This window comes from Zosterops lateralis (genome assembly GCF_965231275.1).
Source record: "Zosterops lateralis genome assembly, chromosome: Z".
NCBI classification, from domain to species: Eukaryota; Metazoa; Chordata; class Aves; order Passeriformes; family Zosteropidae; genus Zosterops; species Zosterops lateralis.
The window spans coordinates 19220992-19237191 of record NC_139800.1 but is presented as its reverse complement, the minus strand read 5'-3'; the positions used below and the strand labels follow the sequence as shown (position 1 = coordinate 19237191).

The 16200-nt window shown below is 39.9% G+C and overlaps 1 protein-coding gene across 3 annotated transcripts in view; it reads left to right on the top strand.

The window, feature by feature from the left end:
• The window catches only part of RAI14 (retinoic acid induced 14), an 88775-nt gene that overhangs the window by 55983 nt on the left and 16592 nt on the right, over nucleotides 1-16200 (top strand). For all 3 annotated transcript variants that reach the window (XM_083884351.1, XM_083884349.1, XM_083884350.1), the window contains exons 4-5: nucleotides 12184-12272; nucleotides 14072-14136. In XM_083884351.1, coding sequence (XP_083740477.1) covers nucleotides 12184-12272; nucleotides 14072-14136 — 154 coding nt within the window. The remainder of the gene's footprint in view (nucleotides 1-12183; nucleotides 12273-14071; nucleotides 14137-16200) is intronic.

Here is a 16200-nt window from a genome sequence, read left to right as displayed (position 1 = left end):
CCTCCTGACCCTTCACCATCCTCCTGGCCGTCATTTGGATGCTCACTAACGGGTCTAATGTCATTTTTATGTTGTGGCACCCAAATCTGCCCCCAGCACTTGAGGTGAGGCCGCCCCAGTGCAGAGCAGAGGGGACAATCCCCTCCCTTGCCGGGCTGGCCATGCTGGGCCTGATGTCCCCCGGACAGGATTGGCCCTCCTGGCTGCCAGGGCACTGCTGGCTCATGTTCCACTCACCACTGACCAGGATCCCCAGGCCTTTTTCTGTGGCACTGCTTTCCCAGCATCTCCTTCCCCAGTCTGTCAGTACATTCAGGGTTGCCCTGGCCCAGGTCCAGAATCCTGCACTTTACCTTGTTAAATTCCATATGGTTGGTGATTACCCAGCCCTCTGATTTGTCATGGTCCCTCTGCAGGGCCTCTCTGCCTTTTAGGGAGTCATTAGATTCTCCCAATCATCTTCAAACCTACTTAGTATTCCTTTAAGTCTTGCCTCCAAGTCATTTATGAAGGTATTGAAGAGTGAAAGGCCGAGGATGGAGCCCTGCAGGACCCCACTAGTGACAGGTCACCAGCCTGATGTCACCCCAGTCACTGTAACCCTTTGTGCCTCACTCATGAGCTGGTTGCTCACACATCACAGGATGTGTTTGTCCTGCTGCGAGCTGGACATTTTGTCCAGAAGGATCCTGTGAGAGACAGTATCAAAAGCTTTGCTGAAGTGCAAAAAGATAAAAATAAGATCCACTGGCTTTCCTTGATTGACTGGGTGGGCTACCTTGTCGTGAAAGGAAGTTAGGTTTGACAAGCACAACTTTCCCCACATAAAGCCATGCTGGCTATGACCAATGACTACATTGTCTTCCAGGTATTTTTCAGCACCTCCCAGAAGGATCTTCTCTGTAACCTTATCAGGCATTGCAGTGAGACTGACAGGCTCAGTTTCCCTTCAGCTTCTTGCCCTTTTTGAAAGCTCAAACATTAGCCAGCTTTCAGTCAGCTGGGACCACTCCAGATTCCCAGGACTGTTCAAAAGTCTTCGAGAGAGTCCTTGTGGTGACATCAGCCATCTCTTTTGAGTATTCTCAAATGAATCCCATCAGGCCCTATAGATTATAGGGATCCAGCTGGAGCAGCAGATCCCACAAAAGTTGTGGTCAACCGAGCATTGATCATTCTTGCAGCCATGGTCCTCCAGCTCAGGCTGCTGGGACCTGGGAGAAATGGACAGTGCTCTACTTTTACACTGACTTGTGGATGTTGGCAAACACTCTGTGGTTTTGTCTGGACTGGCAGAAAAGGACCAACTGGCAGTGCAGAGGGAGACCCATCTGGGCTGCTGAACTGTGACATGATATCACTGTCCAGGTAGAGAAGTTGGCTGTGAAAGTGCCTCATGTAGATGCACGTGAATACAAGAGTCAAGCTAATAAAGAGCTGCACATTGATTTATCTCTGAGAAAAAAAACCCCCAAAATTACGTTTATCACATTAATTAATTTCTGATGGTCCTGATGGTTGAAATAATGTCTAGGTTTCTGAACGTGGTCACAATAAGAAAGACCACAGGAATCTCAACCTTTATTTTATCTCTAGCCAACAGATGGCTGAAATCTTGTTCTTACTCCAGATTTCTATGGGAGATCTGGGTGTAAAAGCTTTTGTCTCTCTAAATCTTTTCTGAAGTTCTTTTTAGGTTTAAATCATGAGTGTTCAGTTTTTGTCTTCTCCCCTGCCCTGCAGCATTTTTAGGGATATAATTTAATTAAGATGTTGATATTGAGTTTCCTGAAGAATTGCTTTCCACTTTAGACAAATGCTCAGATATGCTAATGAAACTCTAGGCCATGGTTGGATGAATGTGTCCACTGCCAGGATACTAAATTGGGCTAATTAACTTTCTATTATGTTCAGCATGAGCTGATTGTTAATGTATGGTGAGAGGGAATGCTTTTATCTCTGTAACAGAGGAGCAATACTTAACTTTGATTTTATAATTTGGCAATACATGAGAAAATCCACACTGCCTGTGAATACCACTGTATTGACAATCATGTAGGCTTTTAAATGAGATCCATGCAGTGAATTCATGACAGTGCTTTGTTCCTGGCTCTTGACTGAAACTGTGTAGACCATTTCTGATGGTTTTGACCCCTCACTTGACCCTTCCAACTAGAGTTGGAAGATTTAATGATCCAGTTTTTAGTTCTTGCTTACACTTTTGTTTGAAATCAACAACATCCATGCTTTATTATACACATTTAAAAAGGAAATTTTATAAGACATTTTAGCATTTTATACCTTTGTGTTACTAGGAAAAAGAAAAACAGGAGAAGGGGCCATCTTCTGAAGAGACAGAATTGAATCATCTTTGGTTATATTTCAGTTACAAAGATCCTAAACTTTTTACTTTATCTCTTTAGTGATTTCCTATGTTGTAAATCAAACAAATTCCATGTATTTAAATAACAAACTTCCTATTCCATATAAAGTTCTTTGAATTGAGAAGCCTCCCAATGGGTTTTGCATCTTACATGCATGGGGCTTCGTGCAGATGATATCTAGAGTTCAAAGATTAAACAAACATTCTGCAATTTCTTGCAGGAGCCAGCTTGTGTCTTCTGTTCTATATTTGCTTTTTCACACAGCTGATGGCTATTCTTAAGATTTTTTTGTATTTAATTGTCTTTTAGTGGGGCTGTCATCTCAGAGGGAAGCAAATCTTCCTCGGAAAGGCTCTTGTACTTGTGTTTGGGTAGCCTGTGAGTCTCCTGCCCACAGCCAGGATCAGCCAAACCTTTAATGCAGCATCAGGCAGTGGCTGGAATTCCCTGTTAACGTAGCTCCATTTACAGAGTTGCCAAATACCCATTTTTTGCCAGACCTGGCCAGCTTTCAACAAGCTTGTCAGTTGCTTGGATCAGAGCACAGCCTGGATGATTGGGAGTTTTTGTATGCCTTGGTTGAAACAGCTGCAGTTTGGCTCATGCGGAGGCAAAACCCAGTGCCCCACTTTCCCGTGGGGAATGCTGTAGCTGCTCCCTGCCCTTGCCCCATCTGAGCTGGCAGGAGCACCATGAGGGAAGCATGCTTCTCATGGGTTGGGCCAGAATCAGCCTCTTCAAGGCTGGAGGGGGCAGGGTTAAGGCTGCCGTTGTTTTTCAGATTCATATCTACATAATGGGCTGCAGTTGTTTTACATGTTTTTCAAAGACTTATGCAACCAAATGAGCTGTATGTGTAGATTTTAATTTTATCCACTGGCTGTAAAATGGCTCTAAACTGGCTTAAAAGTGTACTCTGATGTAGGAAGGGGAACAGACAGGCAAAACAGACCAATGTGCAAATATTGTTGTACAAACCTTACTTAAGGTTTTGTTTTGGTTTTTTTTAAATTTCAAACGCGGAAGTCTCAGGAAATAGACTGTGCTGGTGGCTGCTTATTTCCTAGACTTATGTTTCACTGTTTTCTGCTACCTTCTTTACAGGTGCATTTTTTCAGTGTTATGAAACTGCTGAAATGTAGCTGGAAAGTAACTGAAAAATTTAGAAAAGCTCTGGAGTTGCACATGCCTGTGGTCCAGCCCCTAGTCCTCTTCCAAAATATGGAATCTTAAGTAGTAGAGTTACTCTGAAATACAAAATAAAAAGTATATTGCCATAGTAATCCAAAGAGTTTATAAAAAAAAATATTACATGGTCGTATTAACCAATGGTCTTTGAAGAATGTGTTACAAGTATATCAATTACTATAAGTACGTATTATTGTACTATAAGTACCTATTATTGCACTTGGTTTGCAATTATTCCATGAAGTAAGAGAAGTTCGCTTTGTACAGCTTAATAAAGAATAAGAAAATCTAAACAGCTGCTTCAAACCTGAATAGATGAGAAGTATTAAGAGTGTTAAAGGTACCGAAACATCAAGGACAACATATCTTGAGCTATTCCTTGTCAATATCCCTCAGGTTGATAAGGATATTTCTGCTCATCAGTGCTTGAAACATTAGATTCAGTTCTTAAGTTTTACTGGATTTTCATGCTACAAAAATATTTGTTTTAGATTAACCTTTACTCAATTGTTCTCACTCTTTCGAATGGTTTGGGATTACATTGCTCTAATATTTATGACTTTCCATGTACTAAGGTGATTATTAGAAATTGCTGACCCACAGGAAGCAATACCAAGTGAGTTGTGTTGGAGCATGTAGTCATTGCTCTCATTTTTGAGCTTAATTTTAACTTTTTAATTTTGTGAACTTTGTTGGGCCTTGAAAGGGCTGAAGATGGCTAGCTGGTTTTACCCAGCTTCAGGAAGAAAGTCATCTTTACCTGGGCACATCCTCAGGGATTTCATCCTGTGCTAAAAAGATGATAAGCCAGAGGGCATGTTTATTGACAAGGTAACTGAGCACCTGTTTGGATTTGTATATAGGATGTGGTCTTAAAGAAACTATGAGAAGTAATCTTGCCTACTTGTCTGCCTTCCTTATCCCTCAGAACTTTATTTTGGAGACTCAGGCCACACTGCACAGATTTCTGGGCTCTTTAAGCTTTTTGAGACTTTGTCATACTTTGTTAATTTTTCTACTCTACAACTGCAAAAAATAAAAATAGTATGTCTAAATTTCAGACTTTCTGTCAACACCTAGGAATGCCCTGAAGCTTCTGCTTGCAGAATCTCTGTTGCATTTTGCTGACATTAGTTCCTGAGGAATTTTAAAATAGACACTGTGCAAGAAACTTTATGTGATAAATCTGAATTGTGAGCACTTGTGTTTACAGTTAATGGTGCATGGAAGGAAAGTCCATACATTTCAGACTTGAAGCGGGAGTTTGTGTTAATGTGGTAATAGAGTTTGCCAAAGAAAACTGCATGTGAAAATGGAACTGCTGGAGCAGAACCTGAGAATGAAAAGTATAAAAACTGCTGAGGATCCCAGAAATCTCTCTGAAGAGCAGCTGGGTGGATATTTTGCTGAGTTTGAAGGCTAAAATCAGGAGTCTGTAGCTTGCCAGCTCCTGTGTTGCATGGTGCAATTTCTTCTTTTCTATAAGAAAATAGTTATTAAAGAGGCTTGCCTTTTATTAATGTCCTATAGCTCAAGGTGTGTATGATTGAAACAAGACTTTTCATGCTATGATGCAAAGCTGGAAACTTTATATGAAAACTGCATTTGTTGGGGTTTCAGTGGTGAGGTTTTTGGCTTTGTTGGTTTTTTGAAAGCTGTCCCAGAACACGTGCTAACACAGAAGGGGCATTCAGAATTTTTATCAGAGGGTTCTGTGTATATTGGGGCAGGGCAGATGCCATCCCACATTAAAATAGAAGGATACAGGCTGTGTGCAGCACTTCACTCTTCTGTGACTGGTGCTAAAAGGGAGAGAGGGGAAAATAAACTCACACAGCTCCTGGTAAATCCATACCTGCCTCTGTCAACTTCTTAAAATCTTGCACTGCACTTTAGAAGTTGTTTGCAGGAACTCATTGTTTGAATGTTTTAAAACTCTGAAAACGTAATTTTCCCAGCTTGAAATGGTACCAGCTCTGATTTGAAAACAAAATGTATTTCCTCTCTTTCTCCTGTATAATTTTTGAACTCATTTGGCTGCATGTATGCAAGTGGCAGGATAATGATATGGAATGCCACCATTATTGAAAAGCCACATTTTTTACAGTTGCTCTTGGGAGTAGGTAAAATGTGTGCAGTGTGAAGCTGTAATTTTTATTTGTTTGAAAAAATAATAAAAAGCCCCTAAGAACTGGTTGGTAGTGATAGTGATTACCTGTAGATGTCTGATTTTCTTTTAAGATAGTCTGATCTACTAAACATTGGTATGGCTCCTCCATAACTAAATGACTGATTCTCCCAACAACATATATTCTCTCAAATGAGTGACAGTATCTTGGTAATGCAGTCAGGAGAAGATGAAGATCCTTTTGACTTTCATAGCAAAACCTTCATGGTTTAATTTTAGGTTTAAGGTGAAATTCTACATGCTGCTCCTTATTTTTCACTGTCAGATTGCATCTGTGCTGTGTGATGAAACAGTGGAAGTCAGCTTTGGTTTTCAACTGGTTTTGTTTCCTGTGCCAGCTCACCTGTGCTGGTGCAAGGAGGAAGCAGAACCCAGAGAGGGCTTGCAGAGGAAGGCAGCAGATACCTCCAGTTTCAGGACTGTTCTGGGGCTTTCCCAATCATTTAATCTGAGGGTGGTAACTTTTCCATTATTAGATTCAGGGTGCATAAAAAGAGGCTTACTTTCAAAATTGTTCTAATGCTGATAAAATCTCAAGCCCTTCATAGATCAGTAAACCATATTCTTCTACAGTGGCTGGTCGTGGTGCTACATGTGAGAGGAGATCACACTGGACTTCCTCCTGTGTGACACCAAGTATTCTCTTCATGCACAGAATGTGCTGCTCTAGTGGTAACTCATGGCCCTTTCTCCTTCAGGACAGGTCTTGGGAACTTTGGTGCTTCTGCCCTCAGCCTGTGGTGGAAAGCCAGATAGCATCTACTGTGTTTATTTTAGCTGTTGTTATTGAAGGAGGAGTGAAGACCTTGAGGGATAGCACTGTAAGCTAGGTGCTGCTTCTAAAATATATAAAAGCTCCAGTTAGTTCGGAAAGTCAGCCAGGTTATCAGAAGGTCACTTTGTGGCTGAGATACCTGGTGAATTGCTTGCCTGTCTGATCTGACAGGCAAAGCAAAGCTTAAACGTCTTCCATTTCTATTTTTTTCTCCTTTTATTTAATCAGCAATACAAAGTCTCTTAGGCAGGCAGCTCTGTATCTTTATCATTCTTGTTTGTGTGAAGGTATTGGTTGGTGGGAAAACTATAAATCATCAAATTGTTGGAAGGCAAGTTAGATTTTTTAAAAGTCAACAAAGGGTTGACATCCATTAGAAAATGAAGAAGAATGATCTGCCTTGGGGAGGGATGTTTTTACTCAAAATAAACCTTGACAATGAATGTATATGAGTTCATAGTGTTTTTCAAACATTCTTGCACTTAAAATATTTTCAGAGCACTCAGATTGAAATTACAGAGAACAATAGTATTATATGCTTGCGTATAAGTTTGACTAGGTTCTATGTTTGTCATAAGAAATAGCAAATACAATATTCACTTAGCATCCATAATTCAGCCGTAGTCTTTATTGGCTTTGGATTTTAGTAAGTAGTGAGTTGAACAACTTTCAGGCTCTGGAGAAAATCTGTGTTACAGAGAATGCTAACTCTGCCCAGAAAAAACTCTGGAGCATGATTTTGCCAAACAGAGATTGAACCCTCTGATTGGGTATAATTCTTCTGCTTTTTTCCCCCCATTTTTCTTTTCGCAAATTAAAATTTCCTTGTTAGAAGGTTAGTTTCTTAAATTAAGACTTGAGATTTATTTTTTCTGATTTTATCATGCTCCACTTTTGTGTCACTTCCCCTAGATATATGGACCACCCAGTTGTTTTAAGGCAGCTGTCAAAATACCATTCAGTAAGAGGATTTGCAGGAAGTAGCTCTGCAAATGGTTAAGCAGAGAACCTGAATATAGCAGAGCCGTGTCTTACTGCTAATACCACCTTAGCAATTGGCTTCAGCTACAGTTTTATAAGTCGAACCCCTAAATGTGGATTATTTCTCTTCTACTACTTATGGTGTAGTGATTTGTAAAGAAAAATTTTATGGGAGCTGAGAAGTAAAAATTACAGTCCTTTTTTGTTTCAATTAGATTTTGTTTTGATTTCAATTTGACATTTAAAACATTTCTGAAGACACTCATTCTTGGTCTTTTGGCAAAGACTGGCTCTATCTGAACTCTTGTGCTTTGTCTGTCAGATGCTAGTTAAAGAAGTCTTCATCCCCTTGCTCGTTTAATATTGTGACCAAACGGTGGAAAGGTCATTTGCCCTGAATAAGGTATGGACTTGTTTAGGACAGATTGTAAGTCCTGTTGACATCTTGTATCTGTAAATAACCTGCTGCTTCAGAGTAGTTCAGGGATGTCATACACAGCTATGTCCTCTATTCAGGCAGCAAGCATAAAAATCATCTGTCAATGTGGAGTTTTTATTTGAGTAACATCAGGTCAAGAAATTTGAGGTCCTGACATGATTTTGAGGTGATAGCCTTGTAGCTGTTCTCCAGTTGAACCTGAACCTCATGAAATTACTTCACTCTTACTCTAAAAGTCTGTTTTACTCCAAGTGGGCTTTGCATTTCTCACAATAAACATGATTTCTCACCTATTCTTCTTAACTACTGAGTAATTATTAGACCTGTACACTCCCAGTAGGAAAAAGCAGTGCCAACCTTGCCAACCTACTGATCTTTCATCTGCTGCAGAGGTGGGTCTTGAACCACTGGGAATGGTAGCTGCTCCTCTGTTCACTGAAACATCTGGATACAATAAAAACAGACCATCCCGCTCCTCAGGAAGAACAGAAATGTTTTACAGCAATAAAAGAAATCTATCTCAAATCAGTTCAGGCTGGGCTATCAAGATGTGGCTCTAAGTGGCAATAACAGGCCTACCTATTGTGAAGGGAAAATTAACTATATTGTAATGGGGTTTTCAGCAGAATGAGAATTCAACCCTCAGTGTTGCCCTTCAGCCAAATCAAGTCTTACATGTTTGTTTTTGTTTACCTAAGTCATTGCACAACCAGGAAATGGGAGGAAAAGTTGTTTGCTTTCGTATCAAGGAAAGTTTATTCATAGAAGATGCAATAAAATGCACCACTCCTTAAGGCATCCAGATGGTGAGAACTCCAGTGTTTGGAAAACTGCAGTTTTTGCTTCAAATGTTTTAGGAAATTATGTAGCTTGTAAAGAATTATTCTGTACTGAAATTAATGTCTACAGTCTTCTTTGTTTCAAGAGCCTGACTTGCTACATAGGAATCCTCAGTAACTGCTACTCAAGTGTTTGGGTTCAGGGTTTTTCTTTGTTTGTTTTGGGTCAACTGTTCTGTTTGTTTGGGGTTTTTTTAACTAAAAAAACCCCAAACCCACAAAAAATCTTAAACCAAAGCAGGGATTATTAACTTTAAAATCAGAATTGCTTTTTAAGGGGGTGGGCTTGTCCAACACTCTGTAAATAGTTTAACTTAAATATGACTGTAATTGGTTCATCCCATTCTGGAGTTGTTCTCTCTCTGGAGCAGGATTTCTGTTTATTAAACCAGCAGTTAAGGAATCATATCCCCCATTCTCCTCCAACTGTTTTGAGACTGTTAAGAAAAAATAACTCACTACAGGTTTATGAGAGAGATAGTAGAGAGATAAAGAGAGAAGGATGCAGAAACAAGACACTCAGCAAGCTATTCTTGGTGAAATAAAACATCTGCATGTGTGATGACTTGTTGAGAACTGCCATGGGAATTGTTTTTGTTGGTGGGATTCATGTGTTCATAGGAGCATAGCCTGAAAAGAGTTATTTTTAATTTTCTCTGATACTTTTTTGCAGTCAGATTTTACCTAAATAAAAGTTCTTTAGCACTTGCGTGTTCATGTTGCATTTGGCACTGTCCTACAAAGTCTGTCCATAAAACCTCAGTTCCCCAGATTTAGCCAAGTTATTATTATTATTCAGGTATTTATTATTACTATGAATATTGTCAAATATAAGTTAGCCAAGTGTGTGCTTCATGATCTTCCTAATACATAAGTGAATTTGATTGTATTTTGTGTTTACACAAATGTATCTGAACATTTTTTGGTATTTTCCTGGTATGTTGTGCTGGCTAAATTAGAGGTGTTGGAATTTGTCAGACTCCTCTTGTGTCTTTGCCCCAGTCATTTTCCCAGAGCCTGAGAAGCCACTTCTTCCAAAGAATGTTTACACAACTTTGCATTGGTCTCCAAGTACATGAAGTTTTGATTTTGAATGACTGGAGAACAGACAGCAGCAGCGCTGCTTGTGCTCTTGGAAGTGTTAGCTCTTCAGTTTGTTTATAGCAGTAGGATTCGCAGGATGAACACACAGAATGCTTTTATATTTGCAGAGAGAGGTTCAAGGCTTAAGCACTGCCTGGCTGCCATTTGCAATCAGGAGCAGCCAGTGTAGAAGGAAGGACTTGTTCTAGGAAGTGAGGTGGTTGCTGTACTCGATGGACAACCCTGTTCCACAACCTCTCCTGTTTTGCCTCTCTCTCTCTCTTTGCCAGATATTGTTTATAGGTCTCTTTCTCTGCTGAGTTTTCAAGAAGGCAGCAAAGAAGTCTATGACTTAGAGAAACATGTAATGCAGTTCACAGACTCTTGAAACACCCATTTCGTTCTTGCCTATTGTTCCTAGTTTCCCTGGTTAGCAGGCTGAACTTTCAGTGTTAGCTTTAACACTTAAAGGAAACTATTGTTCAAAATATAAACTTGTAAATATAGTAGTTGATGTGGCTCCATGATTTATGATGTATCTTTTACATTCCAGGGCCAAATCCCTTTTACGCATGGGTGCATAATGTTCAAAATTAATACCTCCTTTGAAAGATATTAGAAACCATCCCAGGAATATTGGCTCTTTCGGTTTGGTGCATGTTTGATGGTGGTCCCAACTTTCCACACATAAAGAAATAGTAATTAGAAGTGTTTTGTCTTGAATTTTTGTTTTACATTACTCTCACTGAAAAACTGCTCCATGTGCATCAGGTTGAGGTTGGTAGGACTCACATGGTAGCAGGATGTCTGCCCATATCTTAAGACTTGACAACATTGGCATGTTATGCATCAGGAGGATATAAACTTCTCTGTTTTCAGAAGCTTTTCCTTCATTTTTGCTTCAGGGCAAAATTATGTCAGCAGCATCTCTGTAGCCCTGCTTCTGTGAATCTTGATGTGCCCAGCCTGAGGATGTCAGACACAAAATTTCATCTGTAAAAAGACTTGAATTCAGTATAATTTCTTTGGTTTGTTCTGTAATTACATCTTAGGTAATTGATACTTGGAAGTGCATCATGCCATGGTGTGGTTGGTAATGTCTGCAGTTTCACACTGTTTAAACAAATGTGTCCTTGGGGTGAACAGCAAAACCACAAGTGGAAAAAATACATCTCTGGCATAGTCTAACAAATATCCAGTAGCTTTGATTTCTCCAGGTGATACTCAGAGTAAAGTGTTTTCCCCCACCCATACACCAAGAAAAGATGAGCTTTATAAAGGACAGTGCAAAAGTACAACTTGATGCAGTTTAATTAAGGAAATGCAGAATCATATTTTAGAGGAACTAAATTTTGTCCGCTGTAAGGGGAAAATCTGACTAAATGTGACTAAATCTAACTAAATCTGACTACTCTGATTAAAATGTCTAGAACAAAGTCACTTATTGTGACTGTTTTCATAATTAATTCCCCAAGCCCAGGCATTCTTTGGGGATGTATTACATCACTAGGGACAGAAGTTTAGAAATCGTGTGAGACTAAATGTACATAAGGTGTATGATATGAGTTGATGGGACAGCAGCCCATGTAAAATCATTATCACGGGGCTGTTCAGGTTGGAAAAGACTTCTGAGATCATCAAGTCCAACCATTAGCTCAGCAACCCATGTCCACTACTAAGCAGTGTTCCCCCACTGGCACATCTACCTGCCTCTTAAATACATCCAAGAGCCTTCCAGGGATGGTAACACCATCAGCTCCCTGGGCAGCTTTTTCCAGTGCTTCACAACCCTTCCAGTCAAGAACCTTTTCCTCATGTCCAGTCTGAACCTCCTCTGGTTCAGCTTGAGGCCATTTCCTCTCATCCTGTCCCTAGTTACCTGGGAGAAGAGACCAACCCCCACCTGGCTACACCCTCCTGTCAGCGAGTTGTAGAGAGTCATAAGACCCCTCCTGAGCCTACTTTTCTCCAGACTAAATATCCCCAGCTCTTTCAGCTGCTCCTCACAGAACTTGTTCTCTAAATCCTCACCAGCCTTGTTACCCTTCTGTGGACATGTTCCAGTACATCAACATCTTTCTTGTAATGAGGGTCCCCAACTGAACACATTGTTTGACCTGCACTATGAAAATATGACTGCAAAGTCTTTTTGATGTGCCATCTCACTTCCAGAGTTGTTACCTTCCTGGGAGGCAATGGAAGGATGCCAGAAGATCTAAGGGAGGGAGGAAAGAATTTGCAGTTAGTAAATGAAAGAGAAAAAAAATCTTAATAGTAATAAAATACATGTAAATGTTCTCTTCTAGTTTTCACCTGGCAGCCACAAAAGGGCATGCAGAGTGCCTCAGGATCATGGTGACACACGGTGCAGATGTGACAGCCCAAGATGGTGCAGGTATGCCTCTCTGAACCTATTCAAGTAGCATGATACACTCAATTTGCTTAAGTAGTTATTGATGTGCAGAGTGAAAATACAGATTTGACAACTTTGCTTTTCCTCACACACCCTGTCAGAAAAGCAGTTGTAACATTTGCAGGTTTAGGCATACTTGCTTTCCTGCAGAGAATTCAGAATGTATAATCCTTAAAAACTTTTGTCCTAATACTATAAATTTCAGCATTTGTAGTGAGCTCTAGATGTAAAATAGTTCCTTGATTCTTTAAATTGTTATTTTTAAGTGAGGGGAGAAAAAAAAAAAAAAACCAAAAAAAAAATTCCTTCCCCTTCTCTTATTATTGCAGGTTGCATCAAGATCTTCAGTTTTGCTTTAATGTTTATCCAAGCTATTAATCCCATTAAGTTTACAGGAGTTGCAGTAAGACATTTCCTCAGGATTATGACACAGTGAAAACAGCTGATACAGGCCAAAACAGAGCTGAGAGCTATTAAGTATGATGTTTCAGTTCTCAAAAGTCCTGTGCTTAATTACTGCTCCGCTAGGAGAATGATGGGAGCTGAATTTGGAACTGGCAAACTCTTCTTAATAGATTTCAGTTGACACATCTGTGGAATCTGTGCCCAGCATTTTCTCTGGCTAGCTGAGCCACCTGGATGACCTGTCAGCATTCTCTCTCTCTCCAGTAATTATCTGTAATTGCTGTGCTCATGGGTTCTGTTTTGCCACTTATTGAAGCCTGAAGGCATCTCTGTCATACATGGGATGATTTGCCTCTATAAGGAAGTGTCTCTGATACTGGAAGAAGCAGTCATGTTTTACATAATGACAAAGGAATATATATACCTGATGCAGACTATAATTCTGAGTTCATGCTTCACCTTGCCTGATGATTTATTGGTCACTTGGGTAGTAAGAGGTTGCCTGCCCACTTCCACCTGAGAGTGTCAGCCCAGTGCTCTTTAGTGATATCCTTCTATGTAAAAGTCACATAACTTGCAATGAGAGTTTCCTGTCACAAGTGTCTTTGTCTTTATAGAGTAGTAAATCCTGGGTCCTTCTTTTCTTAGTTGCATGGATAATTTCTTCTTTTGCTGTTTTGTCATCTTCAATTTTTCAGATGCTCTGTAAGATGAAGCTGGAGAAGAGACTTCAGTGTGTCATCATAAATCTATAGTCAATAAATCATGACATTGTGTAGCTAAATATGAATTCAGAGGTGCTAATTAAATTAATTGAAATGCAAACCAATGTACACCTGTGTTTGATAGGGAATAAGAAATCTGTAAAGTGCAAACTAAAGTAGGCCTATGTTTGAGTCTTCTATGTGCATTTCATGGGTGACACAAACTTAATATAGTTGTAGGTGGTGAATTTGGCAGGTTTTGCTCTTGATGCTGGTTATGCATTGCCAAATAGCAAAAATCATGAAGACGCTGGCAGACATCTGTGTGCAAGAGAGGCTGTGTAATATTAGAAAATTGTTTTCTAAGAAACAAGACATAATGTACAATCTTAGACTTCCTACTGCCAAGGTGTATTCTGACACAATGTTTGTGTCACTTCTTTATATGAATTAAGACTTTATGGTTATTCTGTTACTTGCCTACAGGTAGTAGACAGGTAGTAGACATTCTGCATGATGTAAGTTTTTACTTTATTTTCTCTGCCCTTAATTTTTATGTGTCACGATAGGAACAAGACAGATAATTCAACATTTTGCCTTTGTTGTGAGAGGTTTTATTCCTGTGCTTTGGCATGATTGAATAATTAATTTGCTTTGCTTTTATTCATTTAGGGCACAGTGCTTTACATCTTGCAGCAAAGAACAGCCACCCTGATTGCATTAAGAGGTTACTTCAGGTAAAAGAAAAAACAAGTTAATTTTGATTTTTGAAATTTTCATTTGGTTCCATTAGATGTGGACTCATTATGCTCATAATCTGCACCACACTTCTATACTGTTCTATCTCCTTGGCATCAAGAGACGTGCATCAAGAGTTTAAGCATAAAGAGTTTTAGGACCTTTCAGGCACTGTGAATAGATGATAGAAAACAGTGTATCTTCTCTGAGTGGTGTGCAAATACAGTTTTCCATGTCTAGCTGCTCTGACATAGCTTGGTTGGATTCCAAGTAGGTTGTAGCTTCAGTTAACTTCCTGTGTTTTGTCTGTGTGGTTGGATGACTAGGAATTAGGTGGATTAAGAGTTACAGGGGAAAAGGTTTTTCACTTCTGGGGGGATTCTGATAATTTTCCACTGGAATGCTTTCTGTCTGTTCACCATAGAAACGTTTGCAAGTTTAAAGTCAAAGAAAGACAAAAACAAAGTAGTTTAGATCCAAAAATAATATGGAAATAATCGAATCCTCAATGAAATGAGGTAAAGGGCAGTGAGGGGTTAGAAAGGGAGTTGAAAGAATGGGGAGAGAAAATAAGAAAAACAAAAGTGAAGGTGAACAGAAGAGTCTCATTGTGTTGAAGATGAGTGTTAATAAGCAAAGGCATTGTCCTCCAGCTCTATTTCAGAAATACAGGTAAGTTTTCATGGCGGTGATAGGTGAAACAGAACAGATTTTTTCTAAGTTTGGCGTTATCAGTATGTCTCAGATGAAATAATGAATACAGACTGAGAATACAGATGAAATAATGATTAGCAACCCTGCTTGAACACAATGGTGCAGAAAGAGTGGATCCTATATCCCAGCCTCCAGATTGTTTTTCCCTGATGGCCTCAGGCCTCTCCGGCTGTCCTGTGGTGTTGTCTCTGACGACACAGGGTCCAGTTTCACTGATTCCCACCTCCATACCCCTTTGCAAGCTGTATGCCCTGCTGCTCCGCGGGCGGGAAGGTTGTCCTGAGGCTCCGCAGCCGCCCCATGGCCGCGGTCACATCGCCATCAGGCCGCCGCTGCCGGCAGCACAGGCAGCCCCGGCAGCTCGGAGCGCACCGTGTGTAACACCAGGGACCTGCCGCTCTTCCACCTGCCTGCTGCAGCCACACACTGCTTTTGTCGACGTCCTTCTAGTTTTATTTCAACATGCAGATTTATAAATCCGTTCATAAGTGCAAACCTGTTGGAAATATTCTCCAATAATTCGTGTCCTTAGGATGATCTTCTGTGGACCGAAGTGTGTGTGCAAGGAATGTCTATCTGGTGTTGAACTAAAACAGGCGGAATAATTATTTTACACAGGCAGAATCATGACTTTTTTTTTTTTTTACAGAATGTAACGGTCTGTGTGATCCTGTTTTCCTAGATAATCATAGGCGTGTTGGAGACAGTGCTGCATGTAAAAGTCAAAAGTTACAATGTTTGTTTTCTAGAAACATGTAATTTTATGGTCCTGTCTTCCCCTGTCCAATGGAATGCATTGAAACTTGTGAAGGGTTTAGAGAACCAGTCCTGTGAGGAGCAGCTGAGGGAGCTGGTGGTGTTTGGCCTGGAGAAAAGGAGGCTTAGGATAGACCATATCACAAGAAGAAAAGAGGAAAGGGTCTAAAGTTGCACCCAGGGAGCTTTAAGTTGGATATGAGGAAAATTTCTTCACCCAGAGGGATTTAAGAGATGTGTAGATGTGAGACATGTTTTAGTGATGAACTTGGCAGTGCTGGATTAATACTTGGATTTGATGATCATGATGGTTATTTCCAACCCAAATGAATCTAAGTCTCTATGATACTCTCTGTTGTAACTAAAACAAAAATTTTCTGTACCAAAATGAGCCTTGATAAGGATTTTAATTATTTTTTCATTACTATTTATTGCTTTGAAGTCTAGATTGATCAGTAGTATCTGATAATTGTAATACAATAAGATATAATTGGATTGTTGGTGCTTATTTTTAAAAATGCTAATGAACATTTACTGCATTCCACAGTGGGCCATGGGATCCCATGAATTTTAACAAGGCCGAGTGCTGGTGC